At 42.6% G+C, this 17,568-nt stretch overlaps 1 protein-coding gene across 1 annotated transcript; it reads right to left on the bottom strand.

Annotated features, from left to right (window-relative positions):
* Positions 1–735: 735 nt before the first annotated feature.
* On the bottom strand, positions 736–17,087 carry CCN6 (cellular communication network factor 6). Its single transcript, XM_058671376.1, has 5 exons — positions 17,040–17,087; positions 11,759–12,053; positions 7,523–7,753; positions 2,415–2,608; positions 736–1,092 (listed from the first exon to the last, which is right to left on the bottom strand). The coding sequence occupies exons 1-5, from the start codon at positions 17,085–17,087 to the stop codon at positions 811–813; spliced, it is 1,050 nt and encodes a 349-aa protein (XP_058527359.1). The 3' UTR covers positions 736–810.
* Between the last annotated feature and the right edge of the window lie 481 nt (positions 17,088–17,568).

The raw sequence follows: 17,568 nt of genomic DNA on the forward strand, positions 1-17,568 counted from the left end.
CCATCTCCACTGCTTTTCCAGGCCATTAGCAGGTAGCTGGATCAGAAGTGAAGCTTACAGGAAGCTAGCACCATAAGCATATTAGCCCCAATGTCAATTTATTTTTAATCATAACTTATATTTCATATCCATGGCTGATTGACCATCCTAGGAAGTCATTTCAGGTATGCTTTTTTAGTATCTTGTCAAGTTTTTTTTTCCTTTGTAAAGTAATACTATTTGTCTTAGAAATTCATTTTTTACAGTATTTAATATGAAAATTTTCTAGATTACAGTCAATAGCTATAGACATTCCATTTTCTCTTCAAAAGAAAACCGATTTGCAATAGAGCAATAGAAATTATGCATATATTTATAGGTCAGACGTTTGTATTTAAGACTTACTCCAGCATCTTACCTGTGATGCTCATCACCTGATGGGAGCCTAGATTACATTGTCAGGTGTAGGTGGCATGAGTCAAATCCAGCATGCTTTGCTTCATGCCTATATGCAGCAGTGTATTCTACATTATCTTATAAAAATTCTCTTACACAATTTTTTATTATATTAGGGGTGCTTACATGGTGCCCAGTGTCTCCACATTACATAATTATATTTTTGAATTAAGAGGTAACTATTAAAGATTTCAAAGTCTTCATATATTTTAGAATAACTTCCTTTAAAAATTTCTAGTGCCTTAAATACAGTGATATAACAATAGGTCGGTATTTTTACTCTTTTAAACCAGTAATTGTAGGTCAGCTACCCTTTTAATTCTTGTTATTTTACTACATAACATGATTGCCCTAAATTTTCTTCCTTTTACACTTCTATAGAATCTTGAGCTCAGAAAATACATCCCCAGGTTCTCTGCAGTTTCTCTGACACACACAAGATGTAATCCACAACATCTCCCACTTAAATGACCCTTCATTTGGGCACTCAAATTGAATAGTTATCATTTTAGACTTATTAGGGATGCAGCATCTTTTATCCAAACATATTCCACAAAAAATGGGCTTGTAGCTCCGCGTGCTAGAGCATCCAGAAAAAACAAATTTTTCAGCTTTGGAGAGTTGGAATGTAGGTTGACAGGTCTTTCCTTTGGAAATCTGAAAGAAAAAAAAAACTTTTTAAATTTGATTACAATAGTTTAGAAAAATTAAAAAGAACATTTTATGGTATAAACATACAGATGTAGTTCTCTCTGGGACAATGATAGTTGCAATTTAGTCACTCCCAGGGCCCTCAACTCTGATTTTTAAATCTCCCATCACCAAAGAGCTGTCTCTTCCTGCTGCCATACCAGAGGACCCCCTTCTCAGTGTTGCTCATCTATCTTGTACCCAATTCTGCAATGGAAATTTCTGTACTTTGTTTAAGAGCCATGTTTCATCAACCAATTATTTCTAAATTCCTAAACACAGCTCAGACAGCTCTGGGTGGATGGATAGATGAATATCTGAATCCCTTTAAAACTGTGTTGTCAGTTTGCCAACATAATAGGGAATTACTTGGGGATGAGAATATTTTGTAGCATTTTAAAAGATATTCAATGTTGAGACAGTCACTTTGCCAGGTTATTACAAGGTAGGACAAGCCCTCATGATACCAGGCCATCTGAGGATAATGTGTTATGATGATCGTTGGACAGGTATACCATCCAAAGGCAGAACATTTTGGAAGTGATGCAGTCCCTCTCCAAGTTAGAGAGCCATAACTAAGATTGGAACTTAACTACTCTGATGTGTATATCTGTTTTCATAATTGTAATATGTCCAAAATCTTTTATCCATTGGTTTAACTATATACATTTGATGTTTGAGAAATAAAATGGAAAAGGTTCTGTTTTTATAATGTACCTGGAGGAGAACAACAAATCAGGCTCATCAAGATCCCATGAACTAGAGGCTCCAGGAGCAGCAGGTTAACACAACCACTCTGCTTGGTAAAATTTGCCCTACAGAACTTCATTAAATTAATGTTTCCCACTTAGTATAACTTCAGGAATTAGAACCAAGTTATTTTTTCAAGGATGGATTTATCTTCCATCTGCTGGTTCACTCCCCAGTTGGCCACAGTAGTCAGGGCTAGACCAGGCCCAAGGCCCACAGCCAGGTGCTTCATCTGAGTATCCCAGGTGGGTGGCAGGGCCCAAACACCTGAGTCATCTTCTGCTTTTCCCAAGACGTTAGCAAGAAGCTAGATCAGAGTTGAGTAGCCATGACTGGAATCGGCATCCATATGGGAAGCCAGTGGGGCAGCTTCACCCACTATGCCAGGAAAGGCCCAAAGAAGTGATTTCATAAGAACCAAACATGATCCCTCCCTCCAAAACACAACCTGTGCACACGTGAGCACTTAGCATGTGCAGACACACACATCAAGAACTTTGTAGTGAATTATGACGAAATGACATACAGTTAGACTTTACCTTTACGGTTTGTAATGTGTTTCTGCCACAAGGCCGAATGTAACACAGTCTTCTCTCTTTTTTCATTTCACACTTGCTGTTTTCATTGGTTACCCTATTAGATATTCCCATCCCACATGTTCTGGAGCAAGGAGTCCACTTTGTTGCTTGCACAAGACATTTTCTTTTCCAAGAAAGTGGGAGGTTCTTATAAGCTAAATGCAGGGGAAGAGTGCATTTGTGTTTACAGATCATTTCAATCAAATTGCCTTTTAATCAAGTGTTACGTCCAGTTTTAGGAGGAATTTAGATACCTTATCTTTGAAAAACTAAGTAAACTTCATTATATTCATCTTTGTGCTTAGCCCATCCTCTGATTATTGAACATAAGCTTATGTTCTGATTAATGTCTGTCTTCTCTCTGATTCTGCTTCATTCCTGATATTATTCCAACCAGACAGTGAAATGAACACTAACAGGATTAGTTAATTGGGAGATATTGATCATAACAGTATGATCTTAATATCAAATGTCACAATATATTAAACTCTGAAACACAACAATTATATTTCAAAATTAAGTTATCAATGAACAGCATTCCTTTTTTAAAAAAATCAAATCTAGAAAATTCGCTAGTAAGTGGGATATTACACTACCTTCAAATATTTAATCATATTGTAAGTGTATAAGCTCATTTATTCGGTTCTCTCTGTAATTGGGTCCACACTACTTTCTCTATTGGCTAACTATTCCAAACCACTACAAGAAAACATAGGAGTGAATGGATCTAGAAGGGCAAATGAGCAGGTGGATTGATAGAGCCACTGCGGTATTCATTGCTTACAAGAAATGGGAAGGGAAGTGGGTAAATAATTCTTCCATCTCCATATATGTGCATTGGGAGATTCCCATTATACACAGGAATAAATCAGGCCCTTGGTTCATTTTAAGCAAAACTGCGTATTGATTTTATTTATCCAGGTATTCCTTAAAATTTTAGTGAATCTTGAAATGGATGTGTTAGGATTAAAGTAATTGGAGTCTGCACTTGAGCGTAACAAGTTTCTGGCTCTGTCACTTCAAAGTATCAATCTTAAACTCAAAAAGACCCAGAAAAAGCCTTCTTGATAGGAAATGCCAATCAACTCTGAAGTATATGCTGTCTTAGTAGAAAAATGATAGCATGATACTACTTCCAGTGCTCCTACAGGAACATCTTGCAATTGCACATAGAACTGAGGGAGAGGAAGCAGAAACATGAAGATACCTGGAAGGCAGACAACAGTGTAAAGATCTCAATGCAGGAAGCAGGTTAGAAACCTGACACACATCTGCAATAAATAAAGGTAGGTTAGATCACCGCATTGCCAGTAACCATCCTTAACGTGAAACCAAGAGCTGCTGCTCAGGGTAATTGCTCAATTTCCATTAAAAAGCAGGAAAGCTAGAGATTTTTTTTTTTTAAAGGAAAAGCCTAGGGTTTGGTAAGCATTATGAAAAGCATGAGGGTGTTATGTCATTCTGTGCTACATACTGTCCCAGCCATAGCCCAAACGTAGTAATTACTATTACAAATCTCAAAATATGTTTTTGTCATGGAAGCCACATTCCTCTATGGCTCATAAATACACTGTCACAACTAAGCAGAGAAGAGACAGGAGACTGAGCATATACTTCTCTGAAACAAATCCAGATTTAAATCTCCAGCTCAGAGAGCACTGGGGAGATTCTCTCACTTCCTTTAGCAATAAGAAACCACAGAGAAGGACCATCCGATGCCTCCTCTAACCAGTCTCCAAGTGAATCCACTAAAACTGCTGTAAGTCCACAAACATGAAACTCATCCAAGGAGCTTGACCATGGAAAGTTACTGCTGTAACACAGTCTCCCCAAAAAAATCCACACATGGGTACTACAAAGAGCCTTGCATGCACTCACTAAGAATCAATGGCAAAAACTAACTGTTCCTTTATATTTTGAAAGAACAAGTTGGCTTATAGTTTCAGAGGTTTCAGAGCATTCATTATGCCATGCTGTTAGTTAAGTAACTGCGCCTAACAAATGCAGATTCACTATAGCCTGGCTTAAAAAAGGGGGGGGTGTTTCTGTTACATTAAGTGGCATAACAGGGTCCTGTCCTGGAATTTTTAAATACATAGAATTCATTTCTCTATCAATAGCTGCTTTTATTAAAGATCTACATAATGAAAATAAACTCGGGAGCTCCTAGCATGTACAGATGGCTTGTATTGCCATGACATTGTCACTAAGCCCTAAATTTCAACCAAAAGGCATTGTTGATTTCTGCTTAAGAACATGGATGGGAACAGTTTTGTTCCTTTGAAGTCCTTCTCCTGTGCTTCACTTGTGTGTTTATGAAACACTCCTGTCCTCAGAATACCCTGGTACTTAACACTTGATCTTAGCCAAAAGGCCAAGAAGCGATCTCCTGGTACTTAACTAAGACGCTCACAGAAGTCCAGAATTCAAGGTGTATGAATAGATTTAAGCTAACTGCAAGAAGCCAGGTCCTTGAGATCACAACTAATGAATCCTATCTCATTTTGCTGACCATGTGTACACATGAGTAATGTGCTTCAAAAGTCTGTGCGTCGCCTATGTTCATAGCAGCACAATCTACAATCACAAAAACCTGGAAGCAGCCAAAATGCCCATCAATAGAAGACTGGATAAGAAAGCTATGGTTCATCTACTCTATGGAATACTACTCAGCTATTAAAAAAAACGAAATGCAGTTCTTTGTGGACAAATGGGCTTGACTGGAATCCATCATGCTAAGAGAAATGAACCAATCCCAAAAGGTTAAATACCACATGTTCACCTTAATCTGAGATGAAAAGATGACAACTTGGAAGATAGTACCTGTATATTGTAATATTAGTGCAATCTCTAACAACCTGTATCCAATGCAATAAGATAACGCGGTATAATCTATAAACCAACAATTAATGTCAGAATATTTAAGATCTACATCGAAAAACTGTAAAACCTACTATACCCTCAATACGCTATGTTAACCGGCAATGGGGAGGGAGTGCAGGGAAATCTTTCAGGACCATAAAAAGAGTGAGAAAAAAGTACAATATAGCCTATCAAGATCAAATCTGGTAATTCATAGACAACAGACTCAAAGCGGCACTAAACAACAATAAAACTACTATACCAATGCATGAGGGGAGAATCGGGTGCGATCCTCACAACCTCTTAACAAGAGGTCATGTGTGTGGAGCAGGGGGGCACTCCAGAGTGGAGCAGGTGGTAAGGAGGAAGCTTGGATCCCAACCACGAAGACTCCCAGACCTTCACCACAAACTATTAATACGAGCAACAAGGACTATATCCCAACTGCCAAGGAGGCCACAGGGAATTGGATGCCCTCGGAGGCTGAGTACTCTGAGGTCACCCACCCCCAACTGGAGCTTCCCCAGGGGATGGAAGAAGTCCAAACACTACCGCGCAGAAACCAACGTCATCGGAAAGACAACCAGAAGCCCTGAGCGGTCCGCAGACACAGAAGAACAATAAATGTCCTTCGGGACCAGGGAGGAGAGCTTTCTCTGGTCCGAGCCTGGCTCCACCTCTGGACCCCCGCCCTCCCTTGCAATGACCATCGGGATCGCTTCGAAAACCCCTCATAGCAAACAATCATACAAACTAAAAAAAACCTAAAATAAATAGACAAACAACAGAAAGCAGAGCTTGAAATCTGACAGGAAAGAGCTGGTGTGGATTGGCTCATGCCTTGCTGGGTGGGACACAAAGATTAGTCACTCCTCACCATGGTGTTGAGGATTTTCCTGCACACACCCCCCAAAAAAAATGTTCTGCACCTTAAATGTCGACAAATATCTTGTTAGAGTTACAAGCCAGTCTGGATTATCCCAAAATCTGTCAAGATCAACAAAATTATACTTCAACACAACAAATGGCTAAATATGAAAATGAAATAGACACGAGACAGCTGAATGGTACCCTATAGCCATTTTAAGGTATATAGCAGCCGGTCCGGTCCTGTATATAAACTAAAATTGAGATGTCAATGAGCTAATCATAGGTGGTGGTTAGGACTTGCTTTTGTTTTGTTTTGTTTTGTTTTGTTTTTTAACATACTGGTTACTCAAAACCATGTCAATTCCATAATATTGCAAATTGCTGTTGATGTTATATTGGGACTCTTAATTGACTGTGATGATATTATACCAGCTCTAACTTCGGACCAGAAATGGTCTCCCCAAGAAACTGTTCAACCCATCTGGACAATAAGCAGCTGGACTCCATGCTTGGTATATGTTTGCAAGGAAAGAATCTTGATTGAATTTGAACTGTAATGCTGCATCAAGGTGGAGGAATCCACCAGGGGGGAGGGGAGGGGTAGGGGTGGGGGGATTCCCAGAGACTATGAAACTGTCACATAATGCAAAATATTAATAAAAATATAAAAACAAATTTTTAAAAAAGTCTGTGCGTGCGTGTGTGGTGTACAGGGAGAGGCATGTTTGGAGAACAGAAGTGGAATTGTTAAACTTCAATTTTAGAGTGAATGAAAGTTTTATCAGTTTTCTAGTTCTAGGAATAATGAAAATTTTAAGACATGCGAACCCTCAAATTTCTGCTTATACTGTACAGAAAATGTGCCTTTGAAATTCTGGGGCCTTACTATACTTATAAAACTGTATCATGGTAAATAATAAACATATTTGAACGATCAAAAAAAAGAAAGTTTGGGAAACAGGATGATGAAGATTCTTGCCCTTAATAGAATAACGCCACTACAAGTGTTTCCAGGGCACACATAAACAAAACTTACTGAATTTTTTCTGAAAAGAGGTTGGCAATAGCTGAGGTATACTATTTTAACAGTTTCCTGACCAACTAAAATTTTTAAAAACTGAATTACTGTACTGGAAAAAAAGCCTAATGCATTATCATGTTTCCTTTTCAGATACTTAGTCTAGGCCTGCCTCAAGCAGGCAGAAAATGGTGGAACACTCAAACTCAATCTCCCTCTGAGCCCTGAGCCATAAATATTCACAGAATAACTGGATTTTTTAAAAATGGAAGTAAACCACCAGAAGTCGTGTAAGAATGATAGCTGCACTTATGAGCACCTGGCATGGTTGCGTAGCTTGCTGAGAGCTGCTGCTGTAAGGATCTCAGGCCACAGCGGGGCTGGTCGGACTCCTTTCCACCGCAGAATTGGTTAGCCAGCTGTGGGATGAATAGAGGGGTGCATCCGATGGCCCCACTCACACACAGGCAGCTAAACAGGGGGTTGGGCTGAAATACTTGGCCATTCCGATAATGGACCCTGTTCAGCTCACATCCCACAGCTACAAGGTCTGAAAAGGAGAAAAAACAAAATCACCAAGGAGGTCACAATTTGCGATGATGGTCTAGTTTCCAATAAGAACCCATAGAAGAGATAGCTGTGTATCTGTGTAGAATACAGTCATGAATGTCTTAGACCCCATTTGGAATCTCCTTCCTAGGATAGCCATGAACATCCAAGGTCACTTCTAAGGAAGAGAATACAAAAGGCTCCATTCTGGGATAATTTTCTGTGTTTAAATAAGTCGCTGATACTCTATCAGTTAGGTGGGGATTTTCCCTCTGAAAGATGAGTCGAACCCTGATGAGACTGAGGTCTCCCCAGATGGCTGACAGTAGGGTAGGGGACATTCCTAGGGAGATAGGGTTTAAGTGAAAAAACCATGAAGTATTTAACTCCTGTCATGCAGTGTAAGGGAGTTCTTTTGTTTATTGTAGTCTTTGCAGGAGACTTTCACTCCCTCAGTGGGGAGTTCTTCCCTTCTGGTTCAGCGTCCTCCAAACATGGTCCACCCACCACTTGGCAGCATCTGATGTGTTTTCAGGGCATCTGCACACTTAGAATTTCTCCCAAACTACAAATAGCTACTCTGGAGGTGTTTGCACTGGCAGCACAAAGCAACAGTGGTTAGAACAGCTGGACCTTCGTATGGAACAAACCAGACAAGCAGTTATTGCGTTTTTCCTTGCCGTGCAGTTGTACATTTAAAAAAAGTTTTGAAGGCTGGTTTTGCCTAAGGGTGTCCTGAATGATAGAGAAAATGCTATTAATTCTATTAAATCAGACGGCAAGAGCATACTGTCTTCTACTCAGTATGACAAAACAAGAAGGACATGTAGAACGTTCTAGAGGCTGTCTGGAAGGAAAGCACCTGTGCTGTTTCCAAGCTATGAATCAAACTAGCCTCTTTGTAAGCAGGTCTTTCACTTGAAGAAGATGGCAGACCAACATGGGCCTTCAGAAAACACTGCCCTGCAAAAGCAAGGGAGACTATCACATCAAACAACTGACAATATTTGTTGCCACTGGTAGAATTCAAGCTTTCAAGAAAATAACTGAATTTGGGGAGCTTCTATCCACCACCGAGATGTTTGTAGTTAACCAACACATAGAATTTGCTGATAGAAGTGATATTAATTTATGTACTCTTAAAAATATAACTAAATACATCAATATCTGAGCATCTATGTAATATAAATATTTTCCAAATAATCAATACATAAAATGACAAGATTATAGACATTTATGCATTTCAAATGAGTTTTTAGATGGATTTATATGTCCTAATGTCAGTGTCAAAAATTCATTGATGTGACTTTTAATTCCGTGATGCAGCTAATTTTAAAGCACTATCACTTGTCATGTTTTAATATAAAAAGTATATTCACAAATATCTGAAAAGCCAATGAAAATAATTATTTTTTTTCCAGTTACATACCTGTGTGAAATCAGATTATCTTTAGCTGCACTATTTCAACCAGAAAAATACACACAGTAACAGGCTGAGCAGAAGCAGGTAAAGGAATTCAGCTGCCCTCCACTGAGCCAGATATCAGAGAGATGAACAAAAATGTGAACTCTTCTCACTAAATGTCTCTTTGCTTTAGGAAGTACGTTTTCCATAAAAATTACATTCTTGTTCATTTGAGAGTTGGTTATTTTAAAATAATATGTATTTTTTTAAATGTCTAAGCTATTGAATAACAATCAATAGAACTCACATAAACAAAAGCTATTCAGTTCCTCATTAATTTAAAGGGATTCTCAGACCAGAAAAAAAAATTAGGACCAAGCATTGTGGCTTACTGCATTAATCTGCTGATTAGGACATTGATATCCTATACTGGAGCAAGTTAGAGTTCCAGCTATTGTGTTCCAGTCCAGCTTCATGGCAGTGTACCTGGGAAGGCAGTGGAGGATACCTGCGGTACGTGGGCCCCTGCACCCAAATGAGTGACCCAGATTGAGTTCCTGGCTCCCGGCTTCAGTGTGGTCCACTCTTGGCTTTTACAGGCATTTAGGCAATGAACCCACAGATGGAAGCTCTTTTTCCTTGTCTCTCAATCTGTTACTCTACTATCAAATAAATCAGTCTCTTTAAAAAGACAGAAAGGAAAGTTTTTTCTAGATCAAGGATTAGCAAATCCTTAAAGAGCTACATAGAAATGTATCTTCGTCTTTGCAGGACATAATTGAGCCTGCTCAAACCACTAAATGCCCTTGGAAAGAAACTGTAGATTTTGTAAGTGAATGGGCTGTGTTCCAATGAAATGTTACTATCTATTAATATCTAAGGAGACTATGAGCTGGATGTGCCCCCTAGCCCCAGCTTGTGACCCCAGGTATAGATGACTCCCAACCCGAGCTTCAAGGCAGGTGTCATTAAAAGTCTCATCATATTTTATATGAAATTATTTCTGGAAAGATGTGCCTGATACAGTGGACTTGGGTTCTGGGAGGCCAATGTCTTTTTGTCCCTATTGTGTCCCCCTCTTGTCAACCACCATTTCTGTGATATTGATGAAGTGACTTGCCCAATTTAGGAGAAAAGGGTGTGCTGAATGGTAGAGTCATTGTTGGGTCACATTTTCCCACCCACTGAATTCTCCCACTAAATAAATGTGTTTGAAAGCCTACGGCATACAAGAGGTTATGCTAAGTAGTGTAGATTCTGTATCATTATTTCATCCTCTCTTCCCAGCAACTCCACAGGCTAGGAGCCACAGATCATGTGAACGAGGCTCTGGGAGATTAAACAAGTTGATGCATGCCACCCAGTGGAGCAACCAGGATTCGAACTAGATCCCACACTCTTAACCTGTATAGCACGGCACCAACAGGCAGCAAGAGGCCCAACAAGCAGCTTTACAAACTCAGTCCAACTACAAAGACTTACTCTTATCCAAGCAGCCTTACACAGTACTACTAAGATTCATTCTTGTCCCATGCTCACAAGGGAACTGCTGGTGAAAAATCACATCCCCACTTAAGAATTTTTCATGGAATAGTTAAACTGCCTTGCAGACACAAGTCCTTCTCTTCTCTTAGGAATTTTGCTTTTTATCTTTTTATTTAAATTTATACCTTGAGTTATTGCCAATGTGCTATAGGTTTAGATGAATCAGTCACCAGAAGCTGGAACTCCATGAAGTCTAGAATCAGATTGTGATTTGGGTGACCCTGTTTTGTTTTGGTTTGGTTGTTTATTGTTGTTTGGTGTTGTGTGTGTGTATCTATTACACAAACAAGCACACAAATTCAATGCATAATTTAGACAACTGGGCTTCAAGGAGTACTTCTGAATGCAGGATAAATATTCTGATATGTTTAAGCAAGATTATTTCACTGTTACAGAAAAGGATGACTGGAGATTGCTTTTGACAGACCTGAAAGTGTTCCTGTATGTCACTTTCAGAACTTGGGCTCTATTGACATCATTTATTTTCTATCATAAAAAGCCTTTCCAATTAAAAAAAAAAAAAGCAAGTACCTAATGGGCCTAGTGCAATGACTCAGTGGTTCAATCCTGCTCTTATATCCACCAAGATTCCATATGGCTGCCAGTTCATGTCCCGGCTGCTCCAGTTCCCTTCTAACTCCCTGCTTGTAGCATAAAAAAGCAGTAGAGGAAGGCCCAAAGCCTTGGGACACTGCACTCATGTGGGAAACCCAGAGGAACCTCCTGGCTCCTGGTTTCAGATCAGCTCAGTTCTGGCTGTTGAGGCCACTTGAGGTGTGAACGGACAGAAGATCTTTTTGTATCTCCTTCTCTCTGTATATCTGCCTTCCAATTAAAAAAAAAAAAAGCAAGAACCTGAAAATATCATTACAAGACCACAGCAATTAAAACAACAAGTTTTTAAGCATATGGTATCCAATAGAAGTGAGCCAGTCCTACTGGAACATTAAAGTACAACCCACTTCCTATTTAGCCAACCTACTCAAACTGCAAACCATCAGATGCAGAAAACACCTGTGTTGGCCTTTGTCAACAGGCCCAGACAGAGACACTTACATGCACACACTCCAGTCTCGTACCTAGGCCTGTCAGCCGAGTAGTCACAGTACAGCCCCTTATGTGGGTCACACACATCCACTTCGGTGCAGATGTCCCCCGGTTGCTTGGCACAGGTTTTGCAGCACCCGCAGCCATCCCTCACCAAGCTCACTCCAGGAGGGCAGCTGGGCCTCGGAGCCGGGCATTTGCATGGCCAGTGACAAAACTGCTTCCGCTGATGCGCCTCGAGTGCTTCTCCAGGTGTGCCTCCAAGTGCCATGTCTGCTGGCCCAACACCCTGGGCCCAGCAGGACTGCATGTGATGAAAAAGCAAGGTTAGAAATGGATCCTTGAGTGAATTCCAGGGCAAGTCCCCTAGATAGAATGTAGATTAGGGAGTTATGACATCTCAGGATTTGACACAATTACTCCCTCCAACATGTTCACTCAGCTTCTAGGACTCGGCTCTTCTCTCCCATGAACTTTGCAGGATCCTGTTAACACTGCATTCCTCTTAGATCTAGGCTTATTGGTGTTCCCTGTCCTTAGCAGATTCCTGTCCCTCTTCACAGGCTCATGGTGATGTCAACCACCATCCTAGACAGCCTCAAAACCAAATTTCCAACCGGGACTTCTCCACTGAGCTCCATCCACATAGCTGGCTGCCTCCTGGACATCACCGCCCTCAATGCCTCATTGGGAACAGGTCCAAAACTCACCATCATTTGGCCCCAACAGTTTTTTCCAAGTTGGGGGCCAAGAAGCTAGGAGTCTCTCAGGTCATCTTCCTCGCCCTATCCATCCACAGCCATTCGGTTACATCCTGTTGGTTCTACTGTCTCTGCATTGCTAGCTTTTGTCATTCCTCCCCATTGTACTACTCTAAGCACTGGTGTGATTATTTCCTGCCAGGCCTTCCTCCTTATGAGAATGGCTTCTTAATGGCATCTACAACACAACCACTGGAGGGATCTCCTTAGAGAACACATTTCAGGACAGCTGTTTGGCACACTGGTTATAAGACATGGCTTGGGACATTCACAGCCCATACTGAAGCACCTGAATTCAAATCCTGATGCTGTTTCCAAATCCAGCTTCCAGCTAGATTGAACCTTGAGAAGCAGCTGATGATGGATGGCTTAAGTACTTGGGTCCCTGTCACCCATATGGGGGACCTAGATTAAGTTCCAGGATCCTGACTTCAGCCTGACCTCAATCTTTGCTGTTTTGGGCAATTGGGGAAAGACTTAGCAGGTGAAAGATTTTCTCTCTCTCTCTCTGTCTCTCTCTCTCTCTCTCCTTCCCTCCCTCCATTCCTATCTGTTTCTCATTCCTTCCCTCTTTTTCTCCCCCATCCCTTTGAAATAAATGAAATGAAACAGTCATCACTTTAAAAAATAACGGAACAATGCATCCGGTTGATGTATTTCTCTCCATAAAGCCCATCAGTGCCCCCTGGTGTCCGCAGTGTGTTTGAACTTTTGCACTTTCCCTTGCTAACTGCTGTTGTCTCTGCAGGTTCTTCCACACCTTATCATTTATGAGATACCCCATGCTGGGGTTCTCCACTTTTATTTTTCCCAAGTTGCTCCCTAACGAAGAGTCCACACTTCAAACTTCCCACCTGGCGACGCCTGCTTGTCCTTCTGTTCTTGAAGCATTTCCAGGTTATCTCTGAGGTCAAAAGGTAACACTCTTGAAATCTGACAGCAAAAAATAAAGCTGTCAGAGGGAAGTACCACATTCAGGAGACCAGGAAGGAGATCTGACTTCCTGATCCAAGCAGGGGGAAAGGGGCCGGTGTTTTGGAGTTCTGGAGTACAGGGTAAGGCTGCCACTGGTGATGCCTGCATCCCATGTGGGCGTCGGTTCTAGTCCCTGCTGCTCCATTTCCCATCCGGCTCCCCGCTAGTGGGTCTGAGAAAGCTGCACCTGCACACATGTGGAAGACCCAGAGGAGGCTCCTGGCTTCTGCCTGCCTCAGCCCTGGTCACGGCAGCCATTTGGGAAGTGACCTAGCAGATGGAGGATCTCTCTCTCACTCTCTCTCTTTCTCTCCCCTCTCCCTCCTCTCTCTATGTAATTCTGCCTTCTAAATAAACACATCTCTTAAAAGAAATGAGAGAGGAGAGGTACCCAGAAAGAGTGCTGAAAGAAAAACAAGCAAAAACGTGTCAATCTAGAATTCTATGAACAGTGAACTCTCTGTAAGAATGAAGGTGAGCTGGAAACCATTATGCTTAGTCAAGAAGGCCAGTCCAAAAAGGACAAATACTAGATGGTCTCTCTGATATAAGACAGCCAATATGCAAAGTAAATACACACACACATATATACGACTCTATTTATATATGTGAACTGCACAGGGGGAACCAGCACATGGGACAGTGAAGGTACTCTGCAGCAGGCATGTCCACTCCCAAATAAAAGTAGGAATCTCAATGAAACTTACAAATACACCTCTATATTATAATACTGGGTTTTCTTCCATATCAGGATACACTTAAATACTATAAAGTAAAACTTGTAGCTTGTACTAAGGGACTACTGTGATAACAGTGGGGAAAATGGCAGGATGGAACAATGGGGAGGGAGAAAGGAGAGGTGGAAAATGAACATCTGTACTTACAAAACTGTATCATGGAAAACAAAAGTTGTTTTAAAAAAAGAACGAAAGTGAAGTGATACATGCATTGTGGCATAGCCAGTTAATCCTCTCTTTGATGCCCTGGCATCCCATATGAGTGCTGGTTGTAGTTCTGCCTGCTCTAATCTAGCTCCATGCTTGTGACCTGGCAAAGCAACAGAAGATGGCTCAAGGCATTGAGACTCTGTTCACACATAGGAGACCCAGAAAAAGCTCCTGGCTTCATACCAGCCGAGCCCGGGTTGTTGTGGCCATCTAGGGAGTGAACCAGTGGGTGGTGGATGTCTCTCTGTGCCTTTTTTGTCTCTCTCTCTCTGTGCAACTCTTTCAACTTAAATAAATCTTTTTTTCAAGATTTAATTCATCGGAAAGGAAGATTTACAGAGAGAAGATACAGAGAGGAAGAACTTCCACCTGCTGATTCACTCCCTAAGTGGCCGCAACAGCCAATGCTGAGCAAATCTGAAGTCAGGAGCCAGAGGTTCTTCCAGGTCTCCCATGCAGATACAGGGTCCCAAGGCTTTGGGCCGTCCTCCACTGCTTTCCCAGGCAACAAGCAGGGATCTTGATGGAAAGTGGAGCGGCCAGGATGCAAACCAGTGCCTATATGGGATCCCTGTGGTTGCAAGACAAGGCTTTAGCCACTAAGCTGTTGCGCCAGGCCCAGCTTAAATCAATATTTTTTAAAAAAAGGAATGAAGGTGAAATAAAAGGCCTTTGCAGACAAACAGAAGCTGAGAGAATGTGTTGCTACCAGAGCTGCTTCCCATGAAACACTCAGGACAGTCCAATAGAAATTCAGGCAGCAAACAGGCCCAGAAATCACACAACTGTGGGTAAATACAACGAAGGAGGGATCTTCAAAAGTTCACAGAAAACGTGTTTTATGAAAAAGCTCATAAATTTTGAATTTCTTGCCATTCTTCATATTTTGATGGTTTCCAAAAGTCAAGTCTCTAACCAAGAGAGCCATGCGAACGGTGCAAGAGAAGGAATGAGCATTTGGATGGCTGTTCTGAGCTTCCTTATCGCTCTGTGGTCTCACTAACTGGCTGTCATTTGACCTTTGAAGCAGTCCCAGCCCTCCCCTTTCAAACGGGACTCACAGGGACAGGCTTGTGGCACAGCAGCCAGGATGCCACTTGGGACACCAACATCCCCTATTGCAATTCCCATGTAAGTCCTGGTACTACTCCCAATCCAGCTTTCTGCTACCATGCATGTTGGTAGGCAGCAAGCCGCGGCTCATCTGCTTGGGTCCCTGCCATCCTCATGGGAAACCCAAGCAGAATTCTAGGCTCCTGGCTTTGACCTACCCCAAGACTGGCTGTTGTAGGCATTTTGAAAGTAAACCAGTAGCATCTTTCTTTCTCTCTTTGCCTTTCAAATACACAGAAATTTTCAAATGGAATTAACAATCCCCACCTTTGAGTTGAGTGTTGAAATAATGACGAACCTGCTTGGCACATGGCAGACACTCAAAAAATAGGAGATATTATTATTAGACGCCTCAAAAAGTTACGGAAGAGAAAAACACAACATAGTGCTTTCTTACTGTTCTATGTAGGATACGTGTGTACGTGTGTATGTGTGTGTGTGTGTGTGTGTGTGTGTGTGTGTGTGAATTCAGCCCTCTCGCTCCCAGAACTTTAGCTGCTACTCAGAACATGCAACAGCTCAGAACCCTTCATGGAGACAGGCCTTTTCTCAGAAAGGCGGACGGGGACAGGCAAGGCCCAGTGCCACCTGCCCCAGCACATCACAACAGGCCCACACGACCTAATCCCTGACACTCCAGTCCTTCGGGAGTGGTAAATCTACCCACAGCAGCTCAATTCCACTTCCACGACTTCTGAGCCACACCCTTAACCTACAGCCGGAAGCCACAGTGGTTCTACATCCTCTGACCTTCCAGAAGATCTCCGCTGCGCCCACTGGGCCAGCTGTCACCTCCGCCATGTACTTGCCTCCCTAATGAGGTGTTCTGCTTTCACCTTACATGGAGTTATACTCAGTAATAACTTGCTCAACGTTCAATCCAACTGCTTTTCCGTCTGCAGCTGGAATTCTTTCAAAACTTGCGAGGACTGCCTCCCTTTGGGGAACAGTGAGAAAAACACCTGAACCATGCAGAGACCAAGGCCGCTTTGTGAATGAGCCAAACCGTCTGCCTCTCTCCCCACCATCCTCTCTCAAACGAAAAAGGTTTCCTAAAACCATACTTAGGAAATGTGTGTTCTGGAAATTTCCTTGCAAGCAGAACAGACTGAACTGAATACAAGTTACTAAAACACACTTGGTAAGGGGCTCCTTGCATCGTTTTGCAAAGAAGGCCAGCAGAGGCCTGGCCTCGTCCCCCAGCCCCCCCACCCCCGCTCCTAGGACAGACCCCGCCTGCCAGGTTAGACAAGTGGCAAAGCTTGGAGTCTGTGCAAACACAGGAGGTTGGCTTCAGCGCCGAGACCCGAAAGGCATATTGCTTGCCTGAAGCTGATGTACTCAAACAAGACTTGATCCAGAGGGGAAAAAATGGTTGCTTATTTCTCTCTCCAAATATCTGCACACGGAACGCATCCCCACTGCTTCCCATTATTTTTGGTTCGGGAGCACTCGGGACGGCTCCGGCGTCTGGAGTAAGGGGAACGGACTTACCTGTGCCAGCTCACTGAGCAGGACAGAGGTGAAGAGCAGCGCCTGCATGGTGCGGGGGAGCCTGTTGCGGCGTGCTGCGCGGAGATGCAGCAACACCAGCGCCGGCCCCAGGGCGCACAAAGCTGCCGCTGTCTCCCAGGCCACCCCCACGCCTCCGCCTCCCCAGAACACACGCGGCCACAGCACTAGCCTGCACACTGAGCTTTTTTTCCCCAGGATCAGTCTTAATAGCCTGTTGACTTTCACGAGGCTTTTCTGGAAATCCTCCTTTGGCAGTGCTTGGCAGTGAGCGCGTCTTGTGCATCTGGAGAGGGTGCGTGTGTTCTCTCCAGAAAACGCCCTCCGCGTAGTGAAGCTGCAAACCCCAGCCTGGCCTGTGGCCTCTGCCCTGTTTGTTATCCTGGGGGAAGGCCTTCTTTCAGCTCCTTCACCCTCAAGCCAAGTGCTGGCCAGTCTCCAGTCCCCCTGGTGCCCATCACAGCCTGACCTTGGTCAGCAGCAGGAGGACCTGAGCCCGCCCCTGCTTCCC

This window comes from Ochotona princeps, chromosome 1 (assembly GCF_030435755.1).
Source record: "Ochotona princeps isolate mOchPri1 chromosome 1, mOchPri1.hap1, whole genome shotgun sequence".
NCBI classification, from domain to species: Eukaryota; Metazoa; Chordata; class Mammalia; order Lagomorpha; family Ochotonidae; genus Ochotona; species Ochotona princeps.

Excerpts from the sequence above, each read along its gene's own strand:
- CCN6 (XM_058671376.1), bottom strand. The coding sequence starts at position 17,087 with ATGCAGGCGCTGCTCTTCACCTCTGTCCTGCTCAGTGAGCTGGCACAG. Across the intron at positions 12,054-17,039 it reads TGCTCAGTGAGCTGGCACAG|TCCTGCTGGGCCCAGGGTGT; the intron begins GTAAGTCCGTTC and ends CATCACATGCAG. Across the intron at positions 2,609-7,522 it reads AAGCTACGCAACCATGCCAG|CTTATAAGAACCTCCCACTT; the intron begins GTGCTCATAAGT and ends CCCTGCATTTAG.